The sequence below is a fragment of the Lissotriton vulgaris genome, chromosome 2_1 (genome assembly GCF_964263255.1).
Source record: "Lissotriton vulgaris chromosome 2_1, aLisVul1.2, whole genome shotgun sequence".
Taxonomy (NCBI): Eukaryota; Metazoa; Chordata; class Amphibia; order Caudata; family Salamandridae; genus Lissotriton; species Lissotriton vulgaris.
This window is the reverse complement of record NC_141687.1, coordinates 1,692,011,128-1,692,024,428: the sequence shown is the minus strand read 5'-3', so window position 1 is coordinate 1,692,024,428 and position 13,301 is coordinate 1,692,011,128. Positions and strand designations below refer to the sequence as shown.

At 45.3% G+C, this 13,301-nt stretch overlaps 1 protein-coding gene across 1 annotated transcript in view; it reads right to left on the bottom strand.

The window, feature by feature from the left end:
• LOC147733112 (uromodulin-like) overlaps positions 1-4,604 on the bottom strand; it is a 584,922-nt gene extending 580,318 nt beyond the window's left edge. The window contains exons 1-2 of the mRNA XM_086955813.1: positions 4,541-4,604; positions 2,594-2,773 (exon numbers count right to left, since the gene is read on the bottom strand). Of these exons, the coding sequence (XP_086811939.1) occupies positions 2,594-2,773; positions 4,541-4,604 (244 nt within the window). The remainder of the gene's footprint in view (positions 1-2,593; positions 2,774-4,540) is intronic.
• Positions 4,605-13,301: the final 8,697 nt, after the last annotated feature.

Sequence of the window (13,301 nt, the reverse complement as noted above, 5' to 3'; positions counted from 1 at the left end):
TGGAGTCTATGACGTGGACAAAGGCGGTGAAATCTGTATATAGTAGTTGAATGGATTTAAGTAGGTAGGGACCAAACTTTACTCGACTCAGGAGTGCAAATAGGTATGTCCAACTAAGGGAGTTGAACGCCCTATCAATGTCAGCCAGTAAGAGTGCAGCCAGCTCGCCAAGGCGGTCAACCGATGCAATGGCGTTGTGTGCATGGCGGATATTGTGTCACGCGGTGCGTCCGGGCATGAATCCTGCTTGAACCGGGTAGACTAAATTTGTAATATGTGGTACAATACGATTGGCTATAACTTTAGCAAGGAGTTTGACTTCCACATTAAGGAGTAATATTGGGCGATAAGAGGCATGCTGTTCAGGAGGTTGTTTGGGTCTTAAATATACTGCTATTTCCGCATGGCACCAGTCTCTTGGAAGGCTTCCAGTGTCCAAGGCAGCATTAAGTGCTGCTAGATAAGGGGCCATCAAGAGGGATTGATGCATTTTTTTTTTTATACGGATGGGAAGCCATCTCGGCCTGGCGCTTTACCAGTGTGCATTTCGGATAAAGCCCTCTGGAGTTCCTCGACAGTTATTGGGGCATCTAACTCCTCTCCAAGACACATGGAAGCAGATCATCTACAAATTTATGGATCATATGAGGCGAGATAGTTTCTCAAGGGATATACAAAGCTTGCCGCAATTTGTAGGGGGTCTGTGAGCACCTCACTGGCAGTGCCATGGATGATTGAAATAGTCATGGGGTAGAGCATCCAATGCAGTAGGCACTGGATTTACCCCCCCCCACACTGGTATATTCTCCTATGAGTAGCAAGCCACGCCGTTCTAGCCTCATCCATCAATTCACTGGCATATAGCTGCTGTATATGTAATTACTGTTGATGCGCAATACGTCCTTCACCTCCCCTGCTCCTGAACTCCAGGTCACTAAGCTGAGCTTCCATCTGTATCAGTTTCTCACGGCGCTGTCTATGCCTTGCGTGCCACAGTACAGAATATCCACTTCCCGGAGCGTCTGATTCATAGGCTCCCGGTGTTTTGTGAGTAATAATCGGTAATTGCCTTGTATATCAGTTCTGTAGTGTTCATCGTGCAGATGTCATGGAGATAGTCGTGATAGAAGGGGGGATGCACAGAACTTAAATGCAGATCCAGTTGTACAGGGCAGTGATCAGATAGGCCCCTAGGTAATATCTCTGCCACAACGAGTCTATGTACATGGGTAGCAGATATAAAAACATAGTCTATACGGAAGACAGACCTGTATGTACTGGGGAAGTATGTGTATTCCATGTCAGTTGGGTGTAATCGTCGCCAGGTGTCTAACCACTCCATTCCCCTCGCCAGGAGCTGCAATTTCGACTCATGTGGTTCTACTGGTCTGTCTGCGCTGCGCCATCTGTTGGCATGAGGCCAGATAATATCATTCCAGTCGCCACCAATCACAGTCCGACATGGGGGAATTTTGGCCCAAAGTCTCTTCGGGCCTTCTGTTAAGTTCCAGGCCAAAGGTGGAGTAGCATATACACTACCAAGAGCAAATGTATCACCATATAGTGTGCCCGTAATGCTGGTAAATTTACCTTGGGGATCAGGCAACGTTTTCTCATGGAGGATGGGGATTCTGCAATGAATTAATATGGCCACCTGAAGCAGCACCCTTGGGTCCCTTGTAAAGGTGGAAGCCTGTGCGCCGCGCATGCTCGGGATGGTTATAGCCCTTTGCCACTCAAACAAGCTGCCGCAGCTCAGCCGGTGTCGCCCCACCCCCAGGTTTCAGCAGCGTGACGCGTGAGGTGAGGAAGGAGTCGAGGACGGAAGGTCAAGGTAAGGAGCACTGGCAAATACAATTGCATTTTGCCTGCTTAGCCTGCGTGCGTCCATGTGGCTTAGTGGGGCTACGCCCCAACACCCCAATAGACGCACCGCGCCTGGTCCTCTTTGGCCAGGTCACTGAGAGCATAGACAAACTGGTCAAAATTCTAAAGTTGTTACGTCTAATATTCAGGAATAGTGACGTGTTTTCAATATTGTAGCACAGCAGCAGCTCACTAATATGACTGCAAATAGTCTCTTTGACCCCCCCATCCCATTTCTCATCTGCGAAGTCGTGTTTTGATCTAAAAGAAACTTTTTATGGATGTTGCATTAAACATAAGCAAAACATCATTCTGCAAAAATGTCTGTAATAGGCTTCACACATCACACAGATTAAAAAAAAAAATTAAAGGGAAACAGTATTTAAAACAATCTGTTTAAGAAATATTCAAGGTTATCATGGCAAGACTCTGCGGAACAGCGTTGGCTTTACCAGGGGCTCCCTGAAAGGCTTGGGCCTTGGTCAACACGCCCACTTTGCCCATGCCTTAAAACGTATCTGCCTGGATGTGACGTTGTTATTAGTCTAAAGTAAGGCAATATTAGAACAACTCCAAAATAATATCAATAGAAAAAGAAGCCCACAAACTGGAATTTTTAGTACTTCTATTTGTTGAATTGTTTACCACACACCAACAAGTGGACAGCTTTATTCCCTTCTTGCCATTTCCATCTCCCAATTAACCTCAGACACGTAGTGAGACTCACCCGAGCAGCAGGAGGAGTCCGAGTCCCAGAAGAGTCCCACGGGGCAGCACGTGGTTGTTGCTGGATCACACGCAGACGGAAGGCAGGTGGTACCATTGCCGCAGTAACACCCACCGACTTCAATAATACAGACCCCGTTACAAGCGGCGTCTGAGCACATGGGCGCTGAGTTGCTTCCGGCTGCAAGAAGAGGGAAGATGGAAAATAGTTGTTGAAACAATTGTTGATAAACACACTGCACTAGCTTTTAGGGGCACCCATTAGCTGTACAGGTGCAAGAGTTGTAAACACACACACACGCACGCGTGCTTGCCCCCTCTGCTTTTCGACCTGTTCGTCATAGGTGCTGGCGACTTGGTCATACAAACGAAATTCGCCAATATTCCTACAGAAAGACCATAAAGAACGCATAAACATTCTAAAATGATCCTAGAGTAAAGACGCTGCCGTTTTTTCAAGAACGGCAGCAGCATTTCTAGGTAGGCAATGCACGCTGAGGCCCACCCATCACTCCACCCAGGTACCCCCAAGACGCTTTTCATCTCCAGTAACCTTGGTTGTCTGTTCACCTTCCACCCCCAACAGGGACTTACAGTACAGCTCAATGAGGACTCCACTTCTGCTGTTACTACAAATGACAAGATAGGTATAATAATGAAATATCACAATTAATGCTGTTAATATTATTATCATTTTAGATGTTACTAATAAAAAAAAAAACAGAAACAGCAGTTACCGGCCCCCATCGGAATTATGAGATCTGCAGATCTCTTAACTTTCACCCAGCAGATTTTGGCAGCTAAAAGCAGTCACGTTCTACGTTTAAAATTCTGGCCTAAAATGAGGAATTACCAGGGGATTTGTACCATGATTCCCCTTTTAATTCATCCTTTCTAAGTGGACCGTCAGGTTTCAAACCCTCTGTAGTGTTCTTGTTCTTTATTTTGCTACTTTTCTTTTCTTACTTGCCCTTGTTTCCTTTTCTTCTTTTCTTTTCTATTTTCTATCTATCTTTGTTTTATCATCTTTTGTTTTGTAGAAACCTGTGCCTTCTAGGCACCTGTAGGTAGAACCTTGCTTTATGATCATTCTATGCTTTGTGGTAGAATGTTGGTTGTTTGGCAGTTTACCACTGTTTCTGCCTGATGTCGCTGTTTCTCTCCTGAGCAGAATAAAGGTCTTTATTTAACCTTCTTTCTGAATATTGTTTCAATCAATACTACACTTTGTGTTACCAGAACTCCCGTATCCCGGTATCAATAACTCTGTGGTGGGGAAACTCTGGCCCTCTGGGCCACTCATAATGAGGGCCATAGTGATGGATGAAGCTCACAATATCAGCCTCACTCTGAGTGGTGCAGACTCTGCAGCATATGAAATTGCCTTGAGGGGTAGGCTGTTTCTGCACATAAAGGTTTTTACATCAGTGTCATTTTACCTCCTTATTCTGAGTTATGCGTGCCCAAATGGTTAATAACGTGTAGTTTTTACAGTACCTTTTAACTGCCTACTTCCCATTACTGGCACATACATTTGGAATGATGAGCAAATTTACACGAGGATATTTCACAGTCTAATATCATGAGAACATCATGAGCTATCGTAGGAATCAAAAATTTAGTTGCAAGTCCATCCGCATCAGATTTTTAAATCTCAGAATAAGGGCCTCAGAATAATAATGATGGAAACTCATTTTGAGGGCATTGTTGGCATAAACGTGCACTTAGATCAATGCTTGAAGAAGATGAAAGCGAGGGCATTGTTGGAAGCAGCCCATGGTGGGTGGACTGCTGAAGGAAGCTCACCTTCTAAGACAACACCTAAGAAATGTGGTGGCAGGCACCGCGGTGGATGAAGTGCAGAAAGGCCTCTCCTGGTGAAAGCGAGCTCACAATGACACAATAAATGGAGGAAGCTCCCACTATGAGCACTACTGGGGAAACTTACCACAGGGGAACCAGGTGAAGCTCTCTCCAGCACTCCGGGCAGAAGTCACAATGGCAGTACACATGTAGGAACTTCAAATTACGAGGACTACTAAAGAGCAGTCCTTGGGGAATCACAGACTAGGGGCACTGCTGGAGAATATTTACACTGAGGGGCTGAAATAGGACGCTCACAACTGAGAGCACTGCTGCTTGTAGGTCAGTACAGGACTCCTTGTAGAAGATTACAATGGAGGGATTGGTGGTTAAAGCATAAACAAAAGGCATTCAGTCAGACGCTCATTCTGAGAGCACTGCTGGAGAAACGTCATCCTAAATGCACTGCTTGAGGAAGCTCACATTGACGCTGCTCATGAAGGAAGCTGGAACTCAGAGCACCACTTGAGAAAGCTCACACAGAGGACACTGATGGAGTAAACTTGTACCAAGGGCACAAGAGGCTGTTTTTGTCCTGCAAGGATTACTAACAAGAAACTACCCGGGCACACATCAACACTTATTGTATTGGTAACCGTACCAGCAACCGCTTTACTAAAATGACAGACACAAGAAAGCCTTTAGTTTTCTCAAACTACAAACAGTAGGAGGGTCTCTTGAACGAGTGTTGGTTATCTCTCCAACATATTTTAGGTTTGAGATTCGATTATATGTTTCTGGGTCTCATTACCCCCAAAGCTGCACTTTAGTTAAATTTTCTGTGGTGGTTTGGACTTATAGTGCGTTTCTGGGATATCTCTTCATGCTTAAAGCATCGGTTATAAAAACAAATGTTCTGGCTCATTGTGGAGGTTGTGCTAAAATCCAAATTATTTTGGTGAGCGGGTGGGGCTGTTGTTGTGAAGGAAGTAAGAATATGTTTCACATCTAATTCAGCAATACACCATTGAACTGTGAAACATAGATCCGTCATCTGAGTACTGCTTGTGTTCCTGGTGAGAGGGGACCTGGCCTAGCAGTTCACTCAGGATTGTTCCTATTGGAGCAGGATCAAGACTGCTTTGCATATAGCTAGTTCCTGTCTGAGGTGGCCTGTGGGCAGAAGAGAAATGGACTGGAATGCTGCCCAGTGAAATCACCAGTGGATTATATTAACTCAAGCATTCCACCCATCACCTTTTTGTGTACTTTAGTGGAATGCCCTAAATGCAATGAGTATCCCAGACGTGAGTCACATGCTCACTGTGCAGTAGGACTCAAGCTACCCTCTACTGAAGAGGTTAACAGCAGCCAAAACTGGTCTACAGTTGCATGTGTACCTGTTCAGAGGGAAAATGACCTGGCAGTTCAGGCTGGACTGTTCCTATTTTTGGCCTTTTGGCAAGACTGGAAAGCCAAGATGGCACAGCGTAGTTGTCAAAAATATATATAATCCCTGCCATTGAGTAAGTTAGGAAGAAGCAAAGATAGTCCTACTGGGGACTTATGCGCTATGAGGAAGGGAAAATGAAAGAACATCCTGAGCCATGATAAATTGTGAAGCACAAACTACCCAGGCCATCGTTGGGCATGGTCGGAGAGAAAACATACACACCCCAGCTTTGAGCAAAGATAAACACAAATTACCCCTCTCCCTTAGGCCAAGCAGAATAGGTATCAAATACCTCTTCCCTTATTTTTGGGCAACGCTTGGAGATTAGGCATAAATCCCTTCCCCTTATTGCCCCGACTCAGACCTTGGGGCCTGGTGGAGCTTCAAAAAAATCTTGTACATCTTTAATGAAGGTGAGAGGCATAACAATCTTCCTGGTCTTTGCAAGGTTATTAGGATGACTCAACACTAGGGTAACTGCTGCTGTGGGGTAAAACCTGCTGTTGACCAATGTAAGGATCGCAGCTAACCCTCCTTTAACCAACAGTAAGGCCAGGGTGGGAAGAGGAAAGAATTCCTTGACCTTGCCTAAGGAGCAGGCAGTGGTCAGAAATACAATCAACTTCCCAACATACCTTGACTAGAGGTCTAAGCGTGATGATTATTTATTTACCACAGGACCGCTGTAAGCTGCCACCGTGACTTGACACCATACGCCCTTGCCTAAGACCAAAAAGAGATTGCTAGTACAACATGTTCCTCTGCTTTTCCCAGTGGCAAAACAGTATTTGCTCCCGGCATCCTCTCCTTGGCTAAGAGTGGTGTCTTGTTTAATATTTTTAATCTCAGAGTTTTGACTGATGCCACCATTCTTCCTGGGAGAACCCGAAAGCAAATGGGGATTTTGGCTTCTGATTTGGGCTGTTGGTTGGAAACTGCAAACACACCCAACACCTTTTGGCAGGGGAGCACCAAATACCCACAGCCCGCTACTGAGCACAGTGCAGCGGTGGGACCAAAATACAACTGCATCCTTTGGCAAAACAAAGGAAACATCCTCTGCCATGGGCAATGTGGCCCAACATCATACACCAGCCAGAGGAGACCAAACAGGTGAGCCCGCTAGTGCAGGGCCGCTCAAACACCCAGAGCCTGCCAGCAACCGAGCCCGCTAGAGCAGAGCAGAAATCAAGGGGGCAGTGCGAGGGCCAAGAGCCACAAGGTGGGGAAAAACCCAGAGAAGGAGCCCACTTGAGCAGAGCCTCGTTCCCCGGGCCGTTGACCTGCTAGAGCAGGACCTGGCCCCAACTTACCTGAAACACGCTCTGGAGAGTCTGCAGCACAGAACCAAAAACACAGGCTGAGGGTTGGGCCGGCCCTCCTCTTATAGAGGTCAAGGGTGATATGGGTTGGACATGTTGGGAAGGGATGGGAGGCTAACTTTTGCTTTGGAGGGTTCTGGTGTGGAGCTTAAGCTCACCTTGTTAATCATGTGGCGAGGTAGACTTACGAGGAGGTAATGCCCCAGTGCAAGGTGTTGCAAACAAAGATATTTCAATCCATAGACACAAAAAGGGGGCATTGGTTCATTTGCACATTTTTAAAACTCTCTCCATTTTTTAGAGAACCATAAGAGATACTAAATCATTTGCATGCAGAAAATGTTGTCCAACTGCACTTTTATTAGAAACATCAAACTTTATCCACCATTTCATCAAGCTCGTTCAGTGTTTGTGAACACTGGGAGAAATAAAAAAAATTAAAAAAGTGGAAAACGTTTTTTCTTCATTTGCACGTTTCAGTGGGGGCAACACTGCAGTCAGGTACCCTGATGCCCTGTTACCAACTCCAAAGTTGGAAGTGGGCCAGCTCACCAAGTTCTCAGTCACTCTCAGATATCTGAGTGTGATGGAGACCCAGAACAGCTGATAGCTGCACCGGCACATTGATTGAGAATGTTGATTAATCAAAACGCCAGGTGTAGCAGAATTGTCACATACACTCTTTTTTTAACTCAATGACCACTGGAAGTAACATCTTTTGACTTTGAGCCTGAATCCCAGGAAATGATGAGATAAGACCTAGAACTTGATTACAAAATATTAATTGACGTCACTGAAGACTAGTGTATTTTGTAGCCAAAGTCGTCCCCGGACACATGGCAAGTGCAATTCAGCTGAAGTAGTCTTACTGTGGTTAGAGCTGGCCCCTTACTATGATTCGATGTCCCTGTGTGTTAGAGGGGTGAGTTCTTACTCCTTCCTTTTTAGGTCTCGGCTCTAGATGGCGCGCATGTGCTGGCTCGAACCGAGACCTGGTGTTACTATTGTTGCAGGTTTCAACCCGCCCCCAGCCTTCCCATTCACTGGCACTATTGTCTCTCCATGTGTCCTTTTCCCCATTTGTTAAGGCATGTGTAAGTCATGACGTTTCTGAAGTTTAGCCCTCCCGAGCAATCGGCCTCACTTCTTTTTAATAATACGCACAGCCATTTTTGGATTGTTTCTGAACTACTTTTAATTTCAGGAGAGCACATTTTATGAGTGGCAGTTATGCTGCACTATTTTCCCTATGTCCTTTACTTCACCTTGCCTTCTATCAATCTTCCCCTCTACCGTGCCTGTCGTTCTCCTCGAGCCACCCACCGTGGGATTGCCCCACTTACCTGGGACTCCGTCATGTTTCGTTTGTTACACATGCAAGGGCATTTAGAACGCGACTGTGTGTTAACTACAATCTTGGGACCACACTAGACAAAGAGGTGCTTTATGACTATCTTTGGAATACTATCAAAAACAATAAAAAGAGTGAAGTCAATCAATGGACAAAGAGAGAGAGAGAGAGAGAGCCAACACGGGGAGTCACTCTTGTTTAAAAGAACCCTCACTCACCAATGGTGACATGCTTCATCATTGGGTCCACACCAGAGAGGTCGAATGCCTCTCTGGTGTGCTACAATGCCTGGGTACAGCGGAGAAGGTTTTTGTGTGGTGTGAGTGCAATTGTGAAAAAGTGTGTTTTAAAAGATACCTCGGTTCATTCCCAAAACATTTTAAAGGTGGAAAACCAGGCACCAGTTTAAAAAAGTGAGTTGGATGTATTCTATCTGGCTAAATTGACCAGACACATCCTATTGATCAGAGTGTGCAAAAATTAGTCAACATGTTTCTGCTTCAAGATGCTATTGGCGAAGCTTTCATCAGGACTAACCCTGGGCGTAGTACTATTCTATGCTCGCGGAGCCTGCGTGGTTTGCGCCACTACACGCAACGCGAATTGCACGTAGCACTGTGCTAAAATGCGTAGCATAGCGGGCATTTCTTGCTTGCTCGGGGTCCTCAACATCAAGTTGGGGAACGCGAGCGAGCAAAATCAACATCCCAGCGAGACTTTTTCCTCAATCGCGATCAGCAACATCAAGTTGCCGATCCCGAACGCAGAAAGTAAACCTCCCGGTGATATTCTCAACGGGGGAGGTCAGGTTTCTCATTGCGAGTGGTCGCGTATGCTCGCAACCACGCAAGATGAGAAGCTACCATTCCGCGTTGAGAAAGCTGCTGCTCGAGAACAAATGTACTCGAGCGGCAGAAAACGACCGCTTGCTCTGTGCAAGATGCCGTTTGCAATGATTGCACAGTGCAGACAAGCATCCAGCACTGTGCAATCAGTGCGAACAGCATTTTCCCTATCACACTACGTAGTTTGCGTAGCTATGCGTAGCACTAATACGCAAACTACGCCCGGGGTTAGGATCCACCCTCCACGGCGGTATGCGCATGCTAATCTGTGGGGGATGTGTCGAACAAACTCACATCTATTGGATCAAGCCTTCAGGATTTCCGAAAGCCGTTAGAATCTGTAAGAATAATCAGACATGAAAACAAACACAACAATTCACAGAGCCTAAAAGTATATCATCGCTCGTGAGTTTGTGCAAAATCCGGAGGGTTTTTACCTCATGCTGCTGTTTAGTGCTCTCCGCAGTGTAGTGTATTCCACTACCAGCCTCTTCTGAGGTCTCCGTGTCAGTGGCAAATAAGTTTAGCACTAACACATTGTGCTATACTGGGGCATGCGGAAAGTGCTCATTATCCGTATAACAGAAAGTTAACAGCGGTGCGCTTCTAGTCGTGCACGCGATTCGCAGGCATTGCCGGGAATGTATTCAAATCTCACTTATACTCGCGCTTTACCAGCATAGTCATGTTCTTCCCTAAATTTGAATACATTCCCGGAATGCCTGCGAATAGCGTGCACGACTATAAGCGCGCCACTGTTAACTTTCTGCTATACGGATAATGAACACCTTCCAGATGCACCATTATAGCACAATGTATTAGTGTTAAACTTATTTGCCACTGACACGTAGACCTCAGAAGAGGCTCGTAGCGGGATACACTACACTGCGGAGTGCACTAAACAGCAGCATGTGGTAAAAACACTCCGGATTTTGCACCATCTCACATGGGATGATATACTCTTAGGCTCTGTGAATTGTTGTGTTTGTTTTCATGTCTGAATATTCTTACACATTCTAACGGCTTTCGAAAATCCTGAAGACTTCATCGGATAAACCGTGAAATTGTTCAACACATCCCCCACAGGTTAGGGTGCACCTTAGTGTGTGTATACCGCCGTGGAGTGTTGGTCCTGATAAAAGCTTTGCCAATAGCATCTTGAAGCAGAAACACGTTGACCAATTTTTGCACACTCTGATAAATAGGATGTGTCTGGTCAATTTAGCCAGATAGAATTCGTCCAACTCACTTATTTTTTACTTGTGCCTAGTTTTATACCATCAACATTTTTTGGGGAAAGAACTAAGGTAGCTTTTAAAACACACTTTTTCACAATTGCACTTACACCACACAAAAACCTGCTCCGCTGTAATCAGGTGTTGTAGCACATCAGAGAGACATTCGGCCTCTCTGTTGGTGACCCAATGATGAAGCATGTCACCTACTAGGTTGGTGATTGAGGGTTCTTTTAAACAAGAGTGACTCCTCGTGTTGGCTCTCTCTCTCTTTGTCCATTGATTGGCCTCACTCTTTCATTGTTTTTTATATTGATTAGGGGGACAAAGAGTGACTCCTTCATCTCCCTCTCTCTCTTGTTGTTATTATTTATCTTTGAATTACTTCAGCGTTACTGAGGTTTAGTAATAATATTCTGAGTTTGGGCTGTCTTAGAGTTGTTTATCGACATATATTAATATATCATGCACAGTGTTTTACAGATACTGAGCTAGTGATTAGTACGAATACCGTGCAACAAGCCAAAAACATGCTACTAATATATTTCACAACCCAACTTTCAACTAAATGGAATTGTGATGTTCCCTATACTCTTAAATTTCCTGATATCCACATCCACCACCTTGACTTCTACAAGCCCCACAGGCCATCGTTGCACACCGGCAGCAGAAGGGTTAATGGTCATTGCAAAGTATACATTATTAGTACAAACCAACTCCCACTGGCCAGCACATCATGCATGTGATAAAAAGAGGGACTTACTAGGACATGTCACTGCTCCTGTAGAGAGAAAGAGAGAAAGAGAGAAAGAGAGAAGAATTATGAGTTACAGCTCAATACAATTAATAACAAGCATTTGCAATGCAAATTGGTCTCGCATTTGTGAGAGTTAGAGGTATTGGCGTTATAAATGACAATGTATTTTACCCATGTGTTTTATATTGGAGTGTATGTACGCAGTTGCAAATGTTTCTTTTATCAAGTCAGCACAAAGTAATTAAAACACAAACAAATCATTGCCTTCCACAGTCAGAGGTTTAACCAAAAAAAAGTGCCATTGTTACACATACTTTGCAAAGAAAGTAGAAATAGTGCCTCAATTATAGCGCTTGCAATGGAGGGACACTAGTTAACAGCTAGTGGCAAGTGGTGGGTGTGCCAATCCACACAGAATAGATAATAACAGGTCGATCAAGCTCAACCTAAAAAGATACTTGGAGAAAAGACAGTCGTGCAGGGAGGGTGCACAGTAATAAGGGAGGCTTTGCTATGGAAACTGTGCTTTACCCCTCCAAGGGTGTCCAGCATCACTCTAAGAGGGGAGGGTCTGTCCCAGATTTTCAGGGAAATAACTCGGTAAAAGACTCTCATTGAGAGGCTTATATTCAAGTGTACCCCATGGATGCCCTAAAGAAGGCATTAACTGAACCTTCAGAAACACATGTGCCCTGTGCTGTAACTGACCATGAAGTGGAGAACTACTGGTGGAGGAGGGCGCTGCACGAGGGAGATTTTAGCCACTATAGGTGTTGCCTCCGGAGCGATATGTAAAGTATGCAAGTAGTTTGCTAGCATAGATGCTATTTCTATTGCACTGTGGTGATACCTGACGCGTGTTAGAGTTCTAGGGTAATGAAAGTGTAGGATTTAAGAGTATGGAAATTAACTGAGAGGATGTTGTCAATCTGGACACATGTAAGAGACATGTTCCTAAACAGGCTGCATCTCACTCAATAGTGCTTAATCCTCGTCAGCTACCAGGACGGGTGAGTGGCATAGTTCAGGATCTGAAGGGGTCCAGGTGAAGTGTGATTAGGCCACCCAGCTTTCAGCGTAAACCCAGACTACGAGTGCCAGAATGCAAATGTTTGGAGGCTCCTGGCCTTTGAGATGGGGTAACTTGAGATGTATGGCCAGGTAAGTGTGATAGTGAGCATGGAAGGCAGCAGGCAGGTGCAGATGCAAGAAAGGGATATGGAGAGAGGCATAGCTGCTAATGTTTCAGATTGGTTCCTCTTCGACCTCTCTGCAGCTTTCGACACCGTGCCCCACGGCTGCCTCCTGCAGAAATTATGGGAGTGTGGTCTGGGTGGCATGGTGTTGAAGTGGTTTTCCTCTTTTTTGGAGGACAGAAAACAAGAAGTCTTGCCCCCGCCCCCCTTTTGCAGCCAGTTTTCCGCCCTGGAAAGGAGGCGTTCCGCAAGGTTCTGTTCTGAGCCCAGTACTCTTTAATCTGCACGTGGCTCCCCTGGCTACCCTGGCGGAAGCTGGTGAGACAAAGATTATATCCTATGCTGATGACACACAGTTGTTGTTCACATGTAAGAAAGGGGAGGAGTTCCACGGGGAGAAGATAAATAAATGTCTTACCGAAGTTTTTTCCTGGTTCAAACATAACCACCTCAAATGCAACCCGGAAAAGTCTGAGTTTATCTTCTTTGGCTCACCTCCGCTGGACGTTTGGAAACAATGGTGGCCAGCTGACATGTCCCTGCCCCAGTCAGCGGTCAATACTGCCAAGAACTTGGGAGTGAAAATGGACGATGCTTCATCCATGAAATCTCAAGTCCTGTCAGTGGCAGGCACGTGTTTTGGTCTTCTGAAAATGCTGAGAAGATTTCTCTACCTTCTGCTTACCTCTTACAGAAAGACGGTTGTTCAGGCCCTTATCACCTCCAGATTAGACTATGTGAATGTCC